Below are 20,674 nucleotides of genomic sequence, written 5' to 3'. Positions count from 1 at the left end.
ATTTGAAAAGCTAAACAGAAGCTAAATTTCGACCCAAAAGGCTGCCAATTTGCTCATTATTGCAACTTGTCAAAATGACGGTTTCCGCAGCAAGAAATGAATCCATTTTGAATCAGAAACAACCTAGCCACTGTGCCGGATGGATTGTAAAAATCACACAAGTCAAAACCCCGAGGCTGACGCCAGATTGAAGCCTGGGTTTGGAAGAAGGTCCTTGTCCAGGGCACGTGAAGAAATAAACAAATCAAGCTTTCATGCCGTCAGATTCAGACCTGATTTCGATCGACTAGAATGATAAAAGTTAAAACATAAAGAAACGAACCAGATAAACTCTTCAATAACTTGCATAGATTAGTCACAATAGTTTATTGTGAAATCGCCCATCCTCAACCAAGCATATAATTACCTTTACAAAAATCTGATTCACGATAATGTGCCACTAGTCAGGACAGATGTTATTGCCAGTATTATTCACCTTAAATCTGCTAAATTTTACAAACTGTTTTTATATTAAACATGCAGTTTTAACGTGTGGCTCTCAACGTGGGGTGCCGAATGCTTTGTACTGTGTCGTGCTGTGCGGGCGGAATTGTGCGTGTGTAGTGCGTATATGTTGTTTTTGTCGTTTTAACCGAAGTGAAAAAAAATGTGAAACACAAAAATACTCAGCTGCCATATAATCGGTGTGACAAAAGGGAAGTTTTTCGTGACATTTAAATGCTTCTAGGCAAAGGGAAGAAGTGAATCTAAGTGAAATCATGTTTTAAGGCGTCTGTGTGAGAAAACTGAGTATCGACTATCGTATAGAGTGAACACAAAAATTGAAACTATAAATACGTCTACGTTACATGAGGTAAATTGTGGCCTGTACTTTTACACATTTTTTACACTTTTTTCTAATAATCGTAATCGAAGTCCTAGTTTCGTTGCTCCACCATTTCAGCCTAACTGTGGATGGGAGCGTTGCCGATTCATGCTACGTGGAAACCGTGCTTTCTGAACTCCTTGTCGCTTGTTTCGACAGTGTTTGCTCTGCCTGATGATTTATTGGAAGAACCGGGAATTTCTCAGCGCGTCTCGGGCGCGCTCGTTCTTGGTCTCCGGCTGGGGTTCTGCACGGGGCTCCGGCTTGGGTTGTGCAGCTTCAGGCTTGTTTGCCGTCTGCAATAAAGGATCAAACCAGAGGGAAAAATATCAGTCGATGCTGTCCACCCAATCAGTTAAAAAAGCTGTAGACCACATTGTTTTGCAAAGGGCTGGCAATCAACCACCGACTACACAAAGTGCATGTGAATGCCAGTCGAACTTCGGCTCGTCTGTCATGCTTCTGTACAATGGTTACTTTTGTAGATGGGCCACTTCACGCCGTCTCAAAGATAGACACAGATTTGGAAAGCAACTAGCTTCAGATAGTATGAAGAGAGGGGAAAACCTGTATACTTACCGGCACCTCTCGGGGACAGAAGTCTGGCAAGTCGAACATGTCGGCGAACTCGGAGGTATCGGTGATGACACGGAAGTTGGCGTAGTTCACCAGCGAGGCGAATTTCTCTGTAGAAAGTGGGGAACAATCAAATCTCATCGTATAGTACAACACGCATAACAGTGTCCTCCAACATAGTATCAGCTCAAAATGAATAACATCCTCGATTTCAGACAGATCGATCGATCGATCGGATTTCGTTACCGCCGGCGTCATTGGGATTATTTTTCGAACGTCAGAGGAAAAGGGGTCAAGGTTGACGAGAAAGAATGAAATGTTTGGCAAGCTTGCCGAAATCTGCCCCTCGCAATTGATCAGCATTTTGTTCATTAAAACGAAGCAAAACCACCTAAAATAGTGTATCCTTTTTTTTTTAAACTGTCGTCATCCTTTCAACAGTAACCTAAAACATTACACATTTGGAAAGCAGACAATGACAACGCTTACTTGTCGGGTTGATGTCGATCTTGAGCGAGTTGGCCAAGCTGCAGCCGGGAGCCACGAACAGCGTCTTCTCCAGCAGGTCGCGGTCACCGGGCCGCGCGCCGACGGGCGTCACGGAGTAGCGGCGCATGATGTCCAGCGGCTGGCTAAGGTTCCCGTACCAGATTGGGCTGAGCTCGGCAAATTCTAAAGTCGGGAGGAGGGCAAATGATAAAAAGCCGTTTAATGAACCGTTTGTTACCAAACCCGATGGAAGAAACATCTAACCGTCTGAAAAGCCTGATGGAATTTAATGTCTCTGGACTCACCAGGCACACAGTTCTGAATTGCTGACGGCTTCAGTTCGATGGTGCATTCTTTCTCGTCATAGATCATCCAAGTATTGAAGGTGGCATTTACCTGAAGAAAACAGTAAAAAATTTCAAACACTTTACTCCATTTTGTTCTGAAAGACAGTTTTATTAGAGACGTTTATCAGCATTACTTAGAATGTTTCGGAGACGAATAAAGTTCAAAATCTACATGAATAAGGAGTTGCTTTTTTATTACACGAGTTTTAATCGGAAAGTTGCTGCTTAAACATAGTCCATGCATGGTGATCAACCTCCTTCCCTGTCTCTTAAGTGCTAAATTGACGGGCCTACTCACCCCTGGCTGGTATTTCTGGACTTTGCGCACAGTGGAGACAACGCCTGTCATGATGTTCGTGAAGAACTTTGACGAGCCTTGGAGGCCGTCGATGGTGTTCCGTCCGTAGGTGGCGGTCTCCGTCATGACTTCACCGTTCTTGTACACGAGACCAGCAACTATACATGGGGGAATTCAACAGGTTAAACTGAAAAAAAAAATCCGAAGCTGTACAAAACTCAAGATAACTGCCTAAAAACCATAAAAATCTCTCTGCTAAAACAAATCAAGTATGTCAATTCTTCACGTTTTTTCATAATATAGTTATTTAGTTTATAGTGACGTTACTTTTCTTTTAAAAGAGCGAGTCGTTGTTAAAAAAAAATCTAACATCCTCTTCAGTTTGTTTTACCTTTGACAAATCGCTCCGATACACGTGAAAGGAAAATTTTGCTCGGTTAAACAAAAAAATGTTTCAAGACCCGTGGTTATCTTGGATTATCATTTCTGCAAGCATCAAAAGATTAAGCTGTCATCTAACTAAATTTGTCGGTTGAGAGGAATTAATTTTTCTTACCAATATTAGTCATCCAGCTTTCCATCAAGGGAAAGCAGCATTTTGGTTCCACCGCTGCCACCAATCCCAATAGCAACAACACGCAAGCGTACGCCTTCGCCATGTTGGAATATTCAGTCGGCGTTTCAGGCTCGGCGATATAGTAACCGACGCGTCTAGTCTCTGCGAAAGGTCTTGGGCTGAGGGATGGCCGATCTTCGAGAGGACCCTGTTTTATAGACAGCTTCCGCGAACCTGCAGGCGGATGGGTCTCTTCCATTGTAATGCAAGGGGGTGCTCTATTATTAATCTCAAGCATCTAAACCGACGCGGAAATAATTTTGGAAGGTACACGCAACTTCAAATACATTAATCCTCGTAATAGGAAACGAATGACATAAAGGTTCAGGGTATTCCTTGAAGAGGAAACAGGGCTTTTAATTTTATGGAGACTAGGAAGTTTATTGTCACTTTAAATAGCATTAAACTGTTCTTTGATGAGCAAGCATTTCACCCAACACCGAGGTAAAGTTGGTGGTATACCAGCACATCTTGGCACCTCAAGTTTCTTTCATTGGATTTATGAACTCACACAATGATAATGAAATCAATGAACACTCCGGCAAAGCGGCAGTAGTCTGGTTTCAAGTCCTTACATTCTTTGAGGCTCATCGCGATCCGTCGCAAGGTCAAGGTACCTGACCAGGTCTCTTCGGAGGTACGGCCCTGCTGCAGTCGAAAATGCCGCAGCTGTGGACACTTGAGTCGCACGGTATGATTCATGCGGAGAGGGCCAGGCAAGCATGTAGGAACTTAGCCTAAAACGGCAGACTACAGATAAAAGCCACACCAGAGAGCATCGGTATGGTAACTAACGGGGTATGCATGGTATGCATGCACGCCCCCCCCAAGGCCTATGCTCCAGTACTCAGAAATTGGAGATGGAAAAATATGGAGTGAGTCCATTTATTATGCTTCCCTCCAAAACAAGACCCTGGCGAGTGCCCCCCCCCGGTAACATGTAGGCTCAATTGATGCACCAAATGGGACGGAAGAAATCAGGGCTGGCAGTTTGTAGTATTGCTACCTGCTACAAACGCCACGCATGCGCTTTAATGACATTAGAATTGCATGCGCATTACTGACTTTAGAATTTCCCTGTGAGTTTGTGCTCAATTCAATGGTGTAGCACTTTTTGCTGCAGATTCCCACCCTTGACTTTTCCCTTCCCAGCTTGTAGCATTGCGTAGCAAGTCAATGGTATAGCACTTTTTTTGCTACAGATTTCCACCCTGACTTTTCCCATCCCACCTTGTAGCAAAGTGGAACGGGTCAACTCGTACTCGAGTCAACTCGTACCCAAGTCAACTCGCACCCCAAAATTTACACCCAAGTTAAGTCGTACCCGAGTCAAGTCGTACCCACATCAAGTCGTACCCAGATTAACTCGTACCCAAGTTAACTCGTACCCTATGAATTTCCACGTTGAATCTGACCGATGGAAGCATTTTTCCCAGCCGTGAATGACGAAAGAGGAATGACAGTGAGTTCCCACATTCTCTGCTCTGTTGACTTGTATTATTGGGAATATTAAATTCAGATAATGAAGATGAAAAAATATTATTTGTCGAATTGTTACTGCCGTCACCATGTTTTTCTCTTTTTTTTTTTAGAGGTGATCCTGTGAAGTCTTGATGCTAGACGTTGAGCGTATCGGGAGAACGTAGTTGGAAAACAAACTTGAATATAAGTACAGTATGCAGTATAAGCATGAAGAAAATGGAAACAAACACCACTGAAATTGCAGCTTTTGGCATGCAATAATTTGAGTGACTTCTTTTCTTCGTGAATTGGTAAAATGATAGCCCGAACGCCTCCAGCCGTACAGTTCTATCACAAACTTTGTAGTACAGTTTGCGATAGTACTGTACGACCAACCGGAGGCACACGGGCCAGTAAAATAAATGTATCAATGATGTGCTGTTTATGATTGTAAATGTTTTGAGTGACTTCTTTTCGCAATAAAATTTGATAGATAATTAAACCGAAGCAGTGTATTTTTTTTGCGGGCGTAATATCCATCACCGTATGGGGGCTATTTGAGGGCTGGTCATTAACCTTCCCACTTGGATTGTCTCAGGAGAATCCACAATTTCTAATGTTGCTCTATGAAGCGCAGCTGCAGCCATGCCAACATGAAAACCTGATCATTAATGGCGGCACTTGAAAGAAGTTAGTGGTCAAGTCTGCTGCTTAACCATTGAAAGCGGCTTCAATGTCATTTGTTTTGGGGGTACGAGTTATCTTGGGTACGACTTGACCTGGGTACGAGTCGACCCGACTACGAGTTGATCTGGGTACAAGTTAACCAGGGTACGAGATGACTCAGGTATGAGATGACCCAAAATCGCACAGTGTAGCAGTGGGTTTGTGCACAAATCAATGGTGTAGCGCTTTCTGCTACAGATTGCTACCCGTACCCAGACTTGTCTGCTTCAATTCGTGTCAGCTTGTGCGTCCGGTCGGCGGCAAAGGTTTGGTCTAGTTCCTGGAAACCATTACAACTAAATTGCGTAAGAGCCTAATGAAGGTACCTGAAACTTCATAGGCATGTACTGTAAACAGTATGTAGCACTGCAGCTACACGACATGTCTGGGAGATTCGTTCGTCCTATTTAATTTCGTGCCTGGTATATTCATGTCCAAAATGGCGGCGTCCATCAAAAGGCAACTCTCGGCTCTTGTCAACACAGGAAGTGCACCCAAAGACCTCACAGAGAAGTAAGTTTCTCAAACTAGCATTGTGTGTCGCATGTAAAGAAACTCTAATTGATAGTACTAGTAATAGTAGCGTTATTGTCGAAGAGTGACAAATTTTGACTGTTCATTTTATTTGCAAACGGGTCAAGTCGGCCCAGGTCAAGTCGTCAAGCATTGTCAAGTGGTCGTCGGCGAGTCAAGTCAACCCCCCGAATTGAAACCCTGGTCAAGTCGTCCCTGGGTCAAATCGTCTCCGGTTCAAGTCATCCCTCCAGCTCCACCTGTTCTTACAAATACAACTTTATACAAGTGTTATCTGTGCATGTAATTTTCTTTTTAGAGCCAACACACTTTTCAGAGCAACACACTTCAATTCAGTCCTGGGGCCTGTCTGATATTGATTCTTAATAAACGATTAGGGCCTATTATTTTATATTAGGCCTAGGCCCCAAAACGAAATAAAAATAAATGATTTATATAAAATAAATGAAAAAAATCCTAATAAAAGAAAAAGAAAAAATATACTACCCCAGTAAAAACTTGAAAAGTAAAACAAAATTACATTATAATTTAATTACTATGGGGGACGACTTGACCCGGGGACAACTTGCCCCGGGGATGACTTGACTTGGGAGTGACATGACTCGGGGACGACTTGACCCACATTAGTTTTATTTGGCTTTCGAGTCAACTCATACTGTACCTTGGGCGACTCGTACCTTGGATGACTCATACTTTGGACGACTCGTACCATGGGCAACTCGTACCTTGGACAACTCGTAGGCCTACCTCAAGTTAAGACCACTCATACCTTCATGTTTGCAGTTCGGTTGTAACTTTATTGCTTTCCTTTTCAGCATATTTAAGATCAGATTTGACAAACATACCAAAGAAAACTCTTCATAAATCTCCCGGAGCACCAACATGATTTTCTGCATAGTGCCTGTCGTGGGTGTTTGCACCATTGATGTATAAAAATTATTACATGATGGATGTCCAACAACCCGACCGTTTACCAAGTTGACTGACATTATTTTTGGGGGGAGGATTTACTGAACTCTGAATTCTGTTGGTTTTTTGAGGGGGGGACTTCAATTTATTCTTATGGCTCTGGGAAAATGTTATTGGACTTTTTCATTTTGTAGGGAAATGATGGTTTTTTTAGTAACTTGGGGGGGGGTGTACTTAATGAAACCTGTTAGGTCTTGATTTCTTTTGGAAATGTTTCTGGTTTCATTTTAAAAAATTTTTAGTTGCCTGACCGTGCATGCACATGCCCGACGTCGACGCGTCTCACATTAATGTCACCCTTGTAGGGAAGGCAGTGTAGCCAAAACAGCAAATTAGGTGACAAACACATGATGAAGAAATTAAATTATTGTTCAAGTTAACTACAATAATAATAAGCTCTCAGCAAGCTCTGAGTTGTCTTTACTGGAGGCCCATATACAAGTTGTCCAAGGTCCAACTGGGCAAAGGTACGAGTTGGTACAGTTATGTTTAGTTGATGGTACAAGTTGTCCGTGGTTAGAGTTGACTCTTTAATTGTATTATGTACGACATGTACAACTCGTACGATCATGGACATGGAACTAACACCGCTGATGGACAGAATATCGATGGAATGGGCGTGCTCGAAGGATCTTCCTCCATCATGACACAAATGACATAATCTTGATGCTTGTCATTAGCCCAGGTTGTGAATGGTACACATTTGGAAATGACCATCCGACATGTCTGACAAACATGACCAAGATAACACCAGACCTGAGCTAAGTCTTGCACAAAATGAACAAGGGAACAAAGAAAGACACAAGTGAACATGGTGAAAGAAGTGAAAAAACAAAACAAAGTAAATACAACCCCCAAAACTTTAATTAACCCAAGCCTAGTTTCTCATATCTGCTTGCTTTGTCCGGTTCTTTTTTCCTCCTGCTTCAGTCTGGCATATGTCTGTAAGTGTAAGTTGGCAGTTTTGTCTGAAGTTGAATACAAATACTTTTACTTCATACTTGACAAAACCCTCAAAAGTGAGTTAAAGTTTTGATGCATATATAGGGTAAAATGGCATGATCAATAATGCATGTGTAGAAATTGATGAGTCAAACCCTACTCCCAGAATTTGACGAGTTTCTTTTTTTTTCCGTTCAAGGTATCGGAAAATTCTGACAGACGTGCTGAAGCTGAAAGACAACGCACTCATCGAAGGACTACAGGCGTCAATTGAGGCTTGTGAGTAGAAGTGGAATTTATTGACAAAAGGAAACTGTAATTTGGCTGAATCTGCATGAACTAGTCCGAAAATACTTTGTTATTGCACAGGTAAATGTGTCAAAATGACCCATGGTGGTCCGTCTTCATGTCTGTGTGTCTTCTTACAAACCGTACCATCAGACCAATCATGTAGGCCCTATTTCATAGAAAATATTCCGTTCCAGTATTGTCTCATGGAGGCGACCAGACATGAAGTGCATTTTATGATTAATCAAATTTATTGTGAAGGCCCTTAAACTGTGTTTAGGGAGAGTATGTTCCAGCAGCATTCTGGCAGTGTAGTGCTAAAAGTTTTTAAAGGTGAATATTTGGTTTTTCAAATTTGAAATTTTAGATTTTTGTTGTTGTTGTCTCTGCAGTGGTAAATGAAAATGTCAGCCTGGTCATCTCCAGACAGCTCCTAACGGAAGTTTCCAACCACCTCGGCACCCTCTCCGACGAAGTCTCCAAGAAAGTGTCCCACTTCATGATCGAGAAAGTCCAGCCGAGGGTAGTCTCCTTTGAAGAGCAGGTGAAACCGAAACACTACCCTTGCTAATTCTTCCAAATCCCCCTGTTGATGTGGGAAGATTTGGAAGAATTGAAATTGCTGGAGGCCAGGCAGTGTTGCTTCATACTAGGCGTGATTCCCCTCAAACCTCTGCGGTACCTAGCCATGCATTAAATCCTAATTCTGTGGTATTTTCTTCAAGAAACTGTCCTGGCTTCTCCAATATGTATTGTTGTGCAGGAATTTAGTGGGGCATGCTTTGTGCATGTTTCCAAAACTCGAAGAGCCATCAAATACCATTAAAAATAATTGCGCCTGACCATACCTCCCTCAGTCTTGCGAAATCTTTCAAAGTCCCCTGGTGGATTTTGAAGGGTCTTGAAGGGTTAAGGATTTGTTTGAAGGGCTCGCTGGATTGTTGTAGGAAAGCATTGGCAGTGCCCCCTAGAAAGTCTGACCCTTGCCGTGGTTACAGGTAGCCACCGTGAGACAGCATCTGGCCAGCATCTTTGAGAGGGAGCAAAGCTGGAGGGAGGCTGCCAACATCCTTGTGGGTATACCGCTGGAGTCGGGACAGAAGTGAGTAGAGACTTGGACTGGACTCCATTTCCCTCTTCCATGAGGATTATATGAAGGAAGAAGAAGTAGTTTTCAGCCTCCTCGGCAAGGAAGCCGGGAGGCATGATAGATTCTTTTCATCTGGTCTTGAAAGCACTGGACAGATGATTAACTTGGAATGAGTTCTAATTTGTTATGCAAATTTCTCAGTCTGTTTCCCGTTTTTGGTTTGAAGCAGTGTTTGAATGTGTTAGAAGAAAATTTGTTCTTTTCTTGCATCATTGTTGTTGCGCATTGAACAATGGGTTCAGTAATCGGGTGAACTTTAGATGAATCGAAAGAAGCTAAGGGTTAACTGGCAGGGTCAAAGTTTTACTTCCACCTGTCTTCCCAACCCACTCCCTTCCCCCACAGGCAGTACTCCATAGACTATAAATTAGAGACGTACCTGAAGATTGCACGGCTGTATCTAGAAGATGACGACCCTGTGAACGCGGAGGCTTACATCAAGCGAGCCTCACTGCTCCAAGCCGAGTCCACCAGTGAACAGCTTCACATTCATTACAAGGTGAACCTAGACTTCGGAATCCCGCTACTGAATTAGTGTCCGATTATATTCAAATATCTCAGTACTTGTTCTAGAAGCCGTTGGGAAGTAGATAATAAAAAGTAAAAATTCCATTTTTTAAGTTAAGTAATATGTGGCAGTCAACATTGCTTTAGATGCGAAGTTGAAGGATGTACTTACTAACTCCATAAAATTGATATACATATATGCATGTTTATGTAGCATTGTTTACATGTTCCTGTAAATGTGGTTAGGTTTTTGGTATGTGGTTGTGCTGAAGACCTGGGCCCAATTTCACGGCGCTCCTGTGTTTCACGGGTTAGCGAGGAATTTTGGCTTGTGCGCATGCGTACATCCCTTAACTTAGGATTCTGTGCTTAGAGGGTTAGCGCAGAATTCTCCTGCTTGAGTGGTTAACGCAGAATAGAAATCGTAAGTGCGGACTTCTGCGGTAAGCAGCGCCGTGAAATTGGGTATTGTAGATAAGGCAGTTACGGTTGCTTTATTATGCGAAAACTTCAACTGAAGCTCTTAAACGGTCTTCAGATTTGGCTCCTTTCGTAAGTTGCCTTAAATTGATGTGGAAAAGCACTTTGTGATGGTTGCTTAACGGGCTCAACCAACGATGTGAGATTTTTTATTGTTTGAAACAAGGTTTGCTATGCCAGGGTGTTGGACTACCGGCGCAAGTTCATAGAGGCGGCCCAGCGGTACAACGAGCTTTCCTTCAAGACCATCATAGCCGAGGAGGAGAGGATGCAAGCTTTGAAGCATGCACTGCACTGCACCATCCTGGCATCGGCCGGTAAGTGCCAGGCTAGGGAAAGTCTCCATTCATCCCAAACGTTGCTCAACCTCACAGGACTCGGTGTTGAGGTATTTCATTTTGAATCCTCAACCCTAATTCTCGGATTTTCTTTAAAATCCATGAGGAGGTTTAAGAAGCTTTTGCAGGATTATGGAAAGCCTTGGGCAAGTTTGATCGTCGACAGTTTGCTGGTCATTTGTCGAATTTGCCTGGTGCCCGGTATATTGTTCATGCATAGTTTACCATTCAAAATCGACCATTGACTGATAATTTGTCACTGATTGAAACTGCCCTGTAATGCTACTTTACATGGAATTTGTACCCTTTGAAAGTTCAAGTTGGAAGAATGTGCCATTGGGCTAACTGTAAAGTGCAGGTTTGGGCAAATTTACAAAAGCTCTTGCAAAATAACTCCCTGATATGGGACATTGGATTAAAAGCACCAGCGAAAAAGACTGCTTTTTCAGTCTGTTGAAGGTAGCAGACTTCACACTGTGAAAACTGACATGGGATATCATTTGGCAAACAGTGTGCTGGGAGCAAGAAAATTACAGGTGCGTTGTTTGTGTGTTATGGGGCTTGAAAGGCCATTGCCAGGTAGGTTGAGCACTTACTCTGCTCTCTGGATGTTCCAGGTTCAGGGCGTGGTTTATTGGATCTGTATTACTTCGCCTTGATTTGTAATTCTGGAAGTCCTTCTTTTGATGTGTTCGCTGCAGGCCAACAGCGGTCTCGCATGCTCGCCACCCTCTTCAAGGACGAGCGTTGCCAGCAGCTGCCGTCTTACGGCATCCTGGAGAAGATGTACCTGGATCGTATCATCCGAGGCAACCAGCTCCAGGAGTTTGCTGCCCTCCTTCAGCCACACCAGAAAGCGACGACGGCAGATGGTACGGAGATGATCTCCTCTTGTCCAATCAGCCTTAGTGTCTGACAGATGTATTCAGGGTCTGATGTTTTCGGTAAAAGGATGAGATGTAGGTCTAACCCAGAGGTGTAGTCAAGATGGCATAAGATCAGGCACTAGACTATGCACGAGACCAGTCAGGGTGAACCGTAGCAAAGGAATGCTTTACTTACAGTTTGGATAAAGAGCTAGTGATTTGAATTCTAGCTGTAAGTCACATGTTGGTCATGTGGGGTCATGTGGGGTCATGTGATGGTCACGTGGGGTCATGTGATGGTCACGTGGGATCCTGTGATGGTCACATGATGCCCTAACTCACTCTGTTATGTGAACAATCATTCTAAAATTGAAGAGGCAAGGACTGGTAGAGTTGAGGAAAATTGTAACTAATTATTCCCTTGCCAAGCTGAAAAATTGAATAGCAGTGGTTTCACAACTAGAGAGGAGAAATCCTGAATGGGCTACACCTTTTCAATTTTGTGAAGTTTGCATTTGATTTCCAGGCTCAAGTATCTTGGATAGAGCAGTAATTGAGCACAACCTGCTGTCCGCCAGCAAGCTTTACAACAACATCACGTTTGAAGAACTTGGGTCCCTCCTAGAAATACCACCGGCAAAGGTGAGTGACAGAGTACAGCGGAAAAAGCTCGCGCCGATGAAGAAACCCTTGAGTTTTACCCCGAATAATCTTTGGATCTTTGCGACCTGTCAAATTTCTCTATGGATGTAATTTTTTAGGCAGAGAAGATAGCATCTCAGATGATTTCCGAGGGTCGGATGAATGGCAGTATTGATCAGATTGACAGCATCGTACATTTTGAATGTAAGTTGTCCCTCGTCGATTTGGACTAATTTGAGTTTTTCTCCAAAGATGACATCCATTACATGTTTAAATACTTCTCTTTCATTATGTGTTTGTAGTTTTTAAGGCCATTTGAATGCAAGTTATAAGTAAATTGAGGTTGTATGCTAAAGTAATATAACTGTTAGTGGTCAATCTTGAATAATTAACAGGTTCCAACTGGGACCCAGTCAACTAGAAAGTTACTCACCATTTGACAGTGGAGTTCAGCATTTGAGAAGATGTTTCGGAAAGTTTACTTTGATATGTGTTTTATTGATTTCCCAAATGTTTGTTCCCTATTTTGGTAGCTCGTGAAACATTACCACAGTGGGACAAGCAGATTCAGAGCCTCTGCTTCCAAGTGAACTCGATCATTGAGAAGATTAACCAGCATGCACCGGACTGGATCGCCAGCGTCTCCGAGTCTGAAATGTCCTGATGATCATTGAGGAATCTGTGACGGAATAGCGTTACCACTTTGAAGTCATACCGAGATCTAGTTTTCCGAGACCTGCACTAGCACTCCTCCGAATTTTCTTTTTGCCCAAAATGTAAGGATCACTTGTGAGGGAGGACACTTGCTGCCCTCAGACTGTTGTGTGCTCCAACCCCTCACATGAATGTTACACTTGTGGTTTTGTGCGCATTTAAGTGAAAAATCGAAGGATCGTAACTTGCCGGCAGAGATGAACTTGCGAGCAAGACAAAAGACAACACCCTGATGTGATTGCATGTGTAAGGCTTGTTGTAATTTGTGGCATTTCATGAGTTTGCTGAGCAGTTGCAGAACATTAACTTATAATACAGGATATGTTCTTCGCTTCATTTTGAAATGGTTTGGTTTTTATTTCATGTACGTGAATGCATGCTTATCACAAAACCTTACATTGAATCAGCATGTGTTTACATGCTTTTACTGAAGCTGTGAACATGTTATTGGTTGAAGAAGCCCGGAATGCACAGGGACAAATTAAAGACAACTTTGAAGCAGCCGCTGTTTTTGGTGTTATGCCCATCCGTGGCTGGATACAGATGCTAGTCATTTTGGTCTTTTGTAGTATTTGGGGGGGGGGTAGGAACATATTTGACTCAATCGTCACTTGCCTGCGATATCGAACTGAGATATGAAAATATCCCATGCCTTGGTAGGTAGCAAATACGGTCCTTCTTTCCCCGGAAGACATTTGTACAGCCTTTCACGTAAGATTAACGATAACTGAGCTGTTCAGGGTACAAACGGTTGTCAGGATTTTGTTCATGCATTTCAGAAGCCCTACCCGTTTCCATTTGATCCATGCTTTACAAGAACCTGAAAAGCAAATAATCCATGATCAATGCATTTTTAGTCGTCGTACTGCAGATAAATTGTGTATTGGTGTCATTGGTCGATTTCATGTGCTTGTTCTGACATACATGTAATTAGTTGAATTAAACATTCAATCTTTGGCAAACAAAGTTGCAGATTGTTTTTGTGGGTTGTCAATGTACTTGTGTAAGAATTAAATTGGATTCAGCAAATATTTTTCAAGTTTAATGAAAAATCATTTTTAACCACTTAATTTAACGAATGCCGTTTTTATTTGATAAGAACTTCAGAACTGAACCTTGGAGTCTTGAGATTTTGTTTCTGTGTCTCGGGTTTTATTTGCACTCTGCATAGCTCATTGCATGCAGCAGACAAAATTTATTTGAGATCATGTCTGGGCAACCTTCCCCGCTCCAAGAAACACACACAAATGGAATACGTGTGTATATATATATATATGCATGTGTATTTATATAAGTTGCACGACTGAGCTTGTCAGGAAATAAATGAATATTCATGTTCAAATATTATACAAGCGCAAGCAAGCCACGATTTTTTTTCCGTAGGTGGGGTGGGTGAGTCAAGATCATGAACTGCGCCTGCGTATTTTTCACGGGAAGGTTGGAAACAGTTATAAATGGGGTGGACGAACTTTTAACAAAAACATACAGCAACATTGATTTTTTGCCCGAGTATACCCCTGAGCGCTCGACCCGAGGGTCAGCGAGGCTCGCCAGAGGGGGATGAGCATACTCCTATATACCCAAGTGTAATGAGCACGCATCCTACTTGTGTTAACGGGAGTAACTGGGCAAACGTACCCTACGTGTCCACGTCCACCTAGGGTGCCGTTCGCGCGGCTACGATGAGCTTGCATTTAACCACGCCCATATCTGGGCGTGGTTGTCGTTGGTTCGATTACAATCCGAGTAAATTTGTGAATTTTTGGCAAGCTCTTGGGCAAGCTCTAAGTTTACAGTGTTTATAAATATATACGTCGGGTAAGGGCAAAACCATTAAGTTAACATCTCCCCGACGCGAAGTACATCTTGAAACACGCCCATAATTATATGATAACTGCCCCTCACCAGCCTACGGAAAAAATTGCGCGTAACTCCGATCAGATTAATGAAAAATAACCCGTGGTAAAAATGATTTCACCGTACGAATATCACTCATGGACGGATTAAGAAAATATTAATTTGACGAGAAGGACCCTTTTTTCACTGAAAAGAAATATCGAAACATCCTACATGATTACTACAATACAATCCGAGAGCAAGGAATTCCTTGCTCCGTGATACAATGCATGGTTCGATGGCGTAACACCGTGACCTCTGGACGCACGTGATGACGGGCGCACGTGATACTGACTGGACTTAAGTTTGTATTCCCACATACACTTGGGTCACGACAGCCGTTGATAAAATGCTTTCCCACATAGACGCGTTACCTTCAGTCAAAAGTCCTTTTATCGTGTCAACAAATGTGGGCCGCACCGCGTCGCGTGGAGCGCAGACGTTAATTTTGATCTGCAAACGATAAGGCCATTGATCTGATGGTTGTTTATTAAACTCGTCCTCCTGGCAAAGCTTCACCAGTGTACTACTCAGTACTCATTTGGAAATGAAACTCATCCTTTTTGCGGCATTTCTGGCAACAGGTAAGGCAATGTTATTCCTATTAATTTCGTGCGATCTTTCCTCCTTCGGCATTGCCTTAGACTCGGTTTCAAGTTCAAACAGTGTATATTAATGACTAGGACTACCAATTATGATCATGATGATAAACCACTTATGAAACAAATTCAAGATGCAAGATTTATTTCATTTTCTACAGCATAATAATCACACACGATAGTAAAACTTTTAATGAATACATAAATATGATTGCATGATACTTGTACAATACACTTTCGAGAGGATGCTGTAGAGGGGTAACCAACGAAAGCAATGCTTGTAGATTTGGGCCCCGTTTGTAACATTACTTTTTAAATTACAAAGAAAGAGCTAGGGGTACTAAACAATGTTGCTTCACTGCCCTTCCTCCATGGTTGCTTGTACTCATGGAAAGAGTTTCATTTCATTTATTATTTCGCAGGGTACAAAAACCCACACAAAATACAAAAACCGATGCATATCAACATATAGGAACAATTTGCTGACACCCCTGACGGATAGCCTCAAACTTAAAAGCAAACTCAGTGACTGTCGAGAGGGTCTCCATAAAAATGTCAACAAATACAAGGAAAACACTAGATAAAATATGACTTAAAATACAAAAATGCACAAAAATAAAACTAGATAAATAAACAATGGAATGTACATTTCTGAATGTAGCCGCCCCCCATAGGCCCGAGTTCCATGTATGGACAACACTATTAATTTTCCCTTAAAATGTTGTAGCAGCCGTCAAAAAGTGATAATAGGCCTATAAGCCCTAAAAAATGAGAGTTAGTAGAGAAAAGTCACGAAATTCGGAAGCATTTACCCATTCAGACATGCCTCATACTGATACTGATTATGCTCATATAGGTTTGTGCACAGGCATGACAGGGGTGTCAAGTGTTGTCCGTATACGGAACTCTTTCCAAAATGTCAAACTTTAAAACAATTCACTGAAGCTGTGAATTGGAAAGGATCTTTTACACAGGATCAACCTGTGACGAAGGACGATCAACTGATTGCAAGTGATCTAGCGATCACGCCCAATATGATCATTCAACCCACATTGAATTGATGACCAAGGCGATGGGGGCATTTCATCTGGATGACCCAAATTCACCCACATATTTTGTGATTAAATCTTCTTAGCTCTAGTCTGTAGAATTGTTTGAGAGTGGTTTTCATGTACATGTACAGATGTTGCTTGAGACTTGCCGCCAAAAAGTGGAGTACAAATATTTTTTTAGTGAATACCTCAATATCCTCCTTGCTAAATTTGACTTGATTGATAATTTCATTGCTTTCAAATGACTATTACATGAACGTCACTGTAAGGAAAAATCGGTGGTGTCCATATACAAAATTCTTTACGATTCTAACTACATACCCGGGTTTTAAATATCTCATTTGCAGCCAGTGCTGCTTCCATCGGAACAGAGCACTGCACGTGGGGTCCTGCGTACTGGTGCGACCACCCTCTAAAAGCGAAGGAATGTGGGGAGGGGGCCACCAAGTACTGCATCCAGAACGACTGGGCACAGATAACGGTGGAGGTAAGTGTGCTATACCCCAGAGTTGTCGCTGCCGCTACTGTGTCCACAACTCTGGGGAACGTCCAACTTGGCAGCATTTTGTTAATCATTCCGAGCCTTTTTTGGCAGTGATGTGTAATAAGGATGGAGGCTTTACACTTTTAAATGGATAAACTAAAAAAGTTCCAAATCCATTTACAGATTTTCCGAAACGTTTAAATGAACCTGCCCCTTTTTAGAGGTTTGACGTGCTAATTGATGCAATCTGGTGTTCATAGTTATTGTAAACGATGCCTGTTACATACTGTTGTTTCCCCTTCCGGCATCCATGTACTTTTTGAGAAAAAAGTGGATTCTAAAACAATAAACATTGTTTGTTTTAAATGCCCCAACATCAATCTACATTTTTACATATAGGTTGGTCCATGTACATTTGTTAACTATATAATTATGCATATATATGAAAACGCCGTGGTAGGTGGCGGCAGCCTCTGTAAAGTGTCGGCCAAACGTTTAAACGGTATGGCAAGGTTTTTGTAAACTTTTTTCAAATTGAACGTAAATTCCCACCCCTAATATGCCCTTTTCTGATTCTTCGGATTCAGGACAGCGCTTGCGATGACTGTAAGTCATTTGTCTCCGACGTCAAAGACGTGCTCAATAATGGAGAGGTCCAGGTAAGTTGTGACAGCGGCTGACTCCTTGTCTGTCAAATGCCGTACTGCTGCCACCAACTCTGCAGAACCTGAGAAATGGCATTTGAAACAAAAAAGTGCGCCTATGGCAGCCACATGGTTAGAGGTCACATCCATCTCTCATCAGTTCATTATGGTCTGTCTGAAGTCAGTTTATGCAACGTAACAATCAGGTCGCCAAAGGAAACGGGAAATGTTTTGTAACTCCTTCGTTGCATTTTTCATGGAGGCCTTCATAAGTCATCTTGATAAACCTTTATGTCGGCCAGTAACAGCATTTGCAAGGATCTTGGAAGCAAGTTATTGAGCAAAATTTTTCTTCGAGAAAAGATCAAATTTTGAAACTGTCAAAGTGTTTCGAAGGAGAAGATAGACTTTTGGTTTGTTGACCAAATTGTATAATGATGTAATTTTTTTCTCAGTCGGAGATCCTCTCTGTCATCAAAGATCTCTGCAATAAGCTGGGGTCTGAGGCCACAACCTGTAAGCTGGTCGTTGACCTCTATGGCGTGAAGTTCCTAGAAGCACTGGTCACTGACTTGGTAAGTTACTCCTAGTTGTGGGCTAGGTTGCTGGCTGAGCAGTGAAGCAACTGCGTGACTGTTGAAGGTTCGAATCCAACGAAGGTTTAACCCTGGTTATGGTGTCATCAGAAATGTAAGGTGGAAAATTGACAACAACCCCGCAAGAGATTTACCGTTAGTGGTGTCATGAAACTAAACGATTCTTGTAGATAGCAAAATTTATTGGCATCAGTCTTTTATCTGTTGGCTGACATCCAAATGCTGGCAGGCACTGTACACACATACTGTACGTGTGCATTTGCAAGATATTGGCTTGCAACTGCTCGTTGTGTGTGTCGAGCATGAATGCCCTCACCGAAAGCTTGCGCTTTCGTATCATGAATTTGATTATAAGTTCTTCTGCGCCTGGTGTAGACACAAAACGTTCCGGACGTTATCGGGTGGAATGGCCTCGTTCAAATGCAAATCCCATAATACCGTCAATATGGAAGTTTTCCTGCATGAATTTGTTCGTCTCCATTGTCGGGAAAAATTGCACAACAAAACCTACCAGCAGCCAAGTATGCCATAAGAGGCCTACATGTCGGAAGGGACATAAATTCGCATATCATGCATTTGTTATCAAAATACTGTTTAACTTCCTGCAGCAAGCGGCATGGTGAAGTGTACACACTGTATCCATTGTTCCAAGCTTTTTTCCTGCTGGTAATCCAGAGTTCATAAAAACCAGGATATTTGATATTGGACTAGATGTACATGGAAATTCATTTGAAACAAAAGAGCCATGAAACCTATTTATGACCTTGTACAAATGTACCAAACGTTGATCTACTTGAAGAAATGGTCATAATTTCATAACTCAAGTTGATTTATTTATAGAAAGACGATATTTATGATTTTATAACTCTCCTTAAATGAGTCATGGTGCGGAAATAAAGAATTTTCTTGTGCTGTTTGTATGCAATATTTATTCACACACTTGTGCATGCCTGTATGCACGTAGGCTTACATGTACAGTGTATACATGTCTGTGACCTGCTACATCGAGATCAGGAATTAGTCGCAAATTGACTGTTTGAGATTTGTACACAGAAAGAGAATTTCATAAGCTTTCAAATGGTACACATTACGAGTGTGTTGATGGTAACCTTTCATACATACACTTTCAAAATAGAAACCGCCACATTGACTATTTCAACGTTTACCCACATCCCCACTTTACTCGCCCATTACGTAAAATGGCCTCAGCGACTTATTCCCGATTACGACGTACTGGGTCACATATGTACATGTATTTATGCAGTGCCACTCCACAGAATCTCCTGTTGAAGGGCCAAATCATATGCTCAAATATCCGCCACATTGATCTTGCCACAAGGTGATTAATAGTAACTGTTTTCGTAACAAGTTAATCATACATGCACAAGGGATTATAGAAGCAGTTATCTGTGGTGTTGGAAAAATTGAGAAAAACAGGGTGTCCTAGAATCCTGTTGTCAGTGGAAAAAGTTGGGGGAAAAGTCTTGGATATTAAGACCATGCAAGGGTTATTTTTGATGGGGTGTCTTTGATGTTTGTTTGCTATAAGGCAATGACCGAATAGATAATAATGATAAAAATAATAATAATGTGATAACAGAATTAATGATAAAGTTGGAGGCTTTGAAGGCTGTATAGTAGTGGCTATGGCAAACTTTCAGTGGTTAATCTTGTCATCAAATTAACCTCCATGCCGTGGATATTGTCATATATTTTAGTTATGGAAAGTCAAGGAATTAGAATTTTAGATTTCTGAGGGAACCTTGCAAGTTTACCGTGACTTATACATGTCGCTCATGCAGACACAAGGCCAACTTATTTCCCTCTTGTCACATGATTGACTTTTCCCCAGGTCAAAAGTTTACAAAGTCTGTCCATGCTTGTGGTGTTGAAAATAATTCATTTTTGAACAAACAGCATGTGTACGAATGTAGATCGGTGTGGTTCTATACATCGGCAAAGCTGACGGAAGTGTTAAAAAACATGTACGGTGAGTGTACATGTGCACAATCGTTTGCAAATTACAGCTTGACCCAGGAGCCTGTGCGCAATGCCTGGTCACATGATCATGTCCAGCAGATGTTTAACAGATCAACAACATGTTTTTTCACTGAACTTCATCCGAGCTCCTTCGATTTGAAGTTAACCAGTAACATTGGGAGAATAAGTTACATGCAGTTGCTACTTCTCTTTCATGTCTCTTGGCATGTCGATGGCACTCTAAGGGCACTGTGTGGTTCCATGCATCTAGGATGGCAGCTTTTATGGTAGTGCATGCACATGTACAGTGAGTGTACGTGTCGATGGCGCTCTTAGAGCACTGCGTGGTTCCATGCATCTAGGATGGCAGCTTTTATGGTAGTGCATGCACATGTAGCTCTACTAAGTGGAGGGTTAGTGTTCCTCTATTTTTGAATTTTGGACGGGATCGGTCATACTACTGTAGGCATTTTCTCACGATACTGCTTGGCCTGTGTTGAATGCATGTTTGGATGGAGCAAGTTTTGGAGATTTGCTGAATTTGCTCTGAATCCAATTAACCCAACACATATTTGTTTTCATAAGGTGTTTTTGGCCAAAAAAAAAAGCCTTTTG

At 42.0% G+C, this 20,674-nt stretch overlaps 3 protein-coding genes across 5 annotated transcripts in view; 2 read left to right on the top strand and 1 right to left on the bottom strand.

Moving 5' to 3' along the window:
• Positions 1-338: 338 nt before the first annotated feature.
• Positions 339-3,329, bottom strand: LOC110977521 (uncharacterized). The gene is made up of 6 exons (XM_022231750.2): positions 3,132-3,329; positions 2,576-2,733; positions 2,236-2,326; positions 1,931-2,113; positions 1,445-1,551; positions 339-1,161 (listed from the first exon to the last, which is right to left on the bottom strand). The coding sequence occupies exons 1-6, from the start codon at positions 3,232-3,234 to the stop codon at positions 1,045-1,047; spliced, it is 759 nt and encodes a 252-aa protein (XP_022087442.2). The 5' UTR covers positions 3,235-3,329; the 3' UTR covers positions 339-1,044.
• Positions 3,330-5,570: 2,241 nt separating this feature from the next.
• On the top strand, positions 5,571-13,774 carry cops4 (COP9 signalosome subunit 4). The gene is made up of 10 exons (XM_022231741.2): positions 5,571-5,891; positions 8,023-8,102; positions 8,504-8,655; positions 9,110-9,213; positions 9,607-9,760; positions 10,415-10,565; positions 11,288-11,458; positions 11,979-12,094; positions 12,214-12,298; positions 12,628-13,774. Exons 1-10 carry the CDS (start codon positions 5,809-5,811, stop codon positions 12,756-12,758), a joined length of 1,227 nt encoding a protein of 408 aa, XP_022087433.1. The 5' UTR covers positions 5,571-5,808; the 3' UTR covers positions 12,759-13,774.
• Positions 13,775-15,096: 1,322 nt separating this feature from the next.
• The window catches only part of LOC110977496 (uncharacterized), a 40,465-nt gene continuing 34,887 nt past the window's right edge, over positions 15,097-20,674 (top strand). For 2 of the 3 annotated variants that reach the window (XM_022231695.2, XM_087129803.1), the window contains exons 1-4: positions 15,097-15,288; positions 16,703-16,842; positions 17,427-17,498; positions 17,939-18,058. In XM_022231695.2, the coding sequence (XP_022087387.2) occupies positions 15,252-15,288; positions 16,703-16,842; positions 17,427-17,498; positions 17,939-18,058 (369 nt within the window). In that variant the 5' untranslated portion in view covers positions 15,097-15,251. The remainder of the gene's footprint in view (positions 15,289-16,702; positions 16,843-17,426; positions 17,499-17,938; positions 18,059-20,674) is intronic. The other variant, XM_087129804.1, reaches the window with a different exon arrangement.

The sequence above is a fragment of the Acanthaster planci genome, linkage group LG19, assembly GCF_054643075.1.
Source record: "Acanthaster planci isolate LZ-2023a linkage group LG19, COTS_SCS, whole genome shotgun sequence".
NCBI classification, from domain to species: Eukaryota; Metazoa; Echinodermata; class Asteroidea; order Valvatida; family Acanthasteridae; genus Acanthaster; species Acanthaster planci.
Note: the sequence above shows the minus strand (reverse complement) of the source record. Positions and strands in the feature narration are given on the sequence as shown.

Coding starts and splice junctions, on each gene's coding strand:
- LOC110977521 (XM_022231750.2), bottom strand. CDS start 3,234: ATGGCGAAGGCGTACGCTTGCGTGTTGTTGCTATTGGGATTGGTGGCA. Junction 2,327..2,575: donor TCCAGAAATACCAGCCAGGG/GTGAGTAGGCCC, acceptor TGTTTTCTTCAG/GTAAATGCCACCTTCAATAC. Junction 1,552..1,930: donor GATCGACATCAACCCGACAA/GTAAGCGTTGTC, acceptor CACTTTCTACAG/AGAAATTCGCCTCGCTGGTG.
- cops4 (XM_022231741.2), top strand. CDS start 5,809: ATGTCCAAAATGGCGGCGTCCATCAAAAGGCAACTCTCGGCTCTTGTC. Junction 8,656..9,109: donor TAGTCTCCTTTGAAGAGCAG/GTGAAACCGAAA, acceptor CCGTGGTTACAG/GTAGCCACCGTGAGACAGCA. Junction 9,214..9,606: donor CCGCTGGAGTCGGGACAGAA/GTGAGTAGAGAC, acceptor CTTCCCCCACAG/GCAGTACTCCATAGACTATA.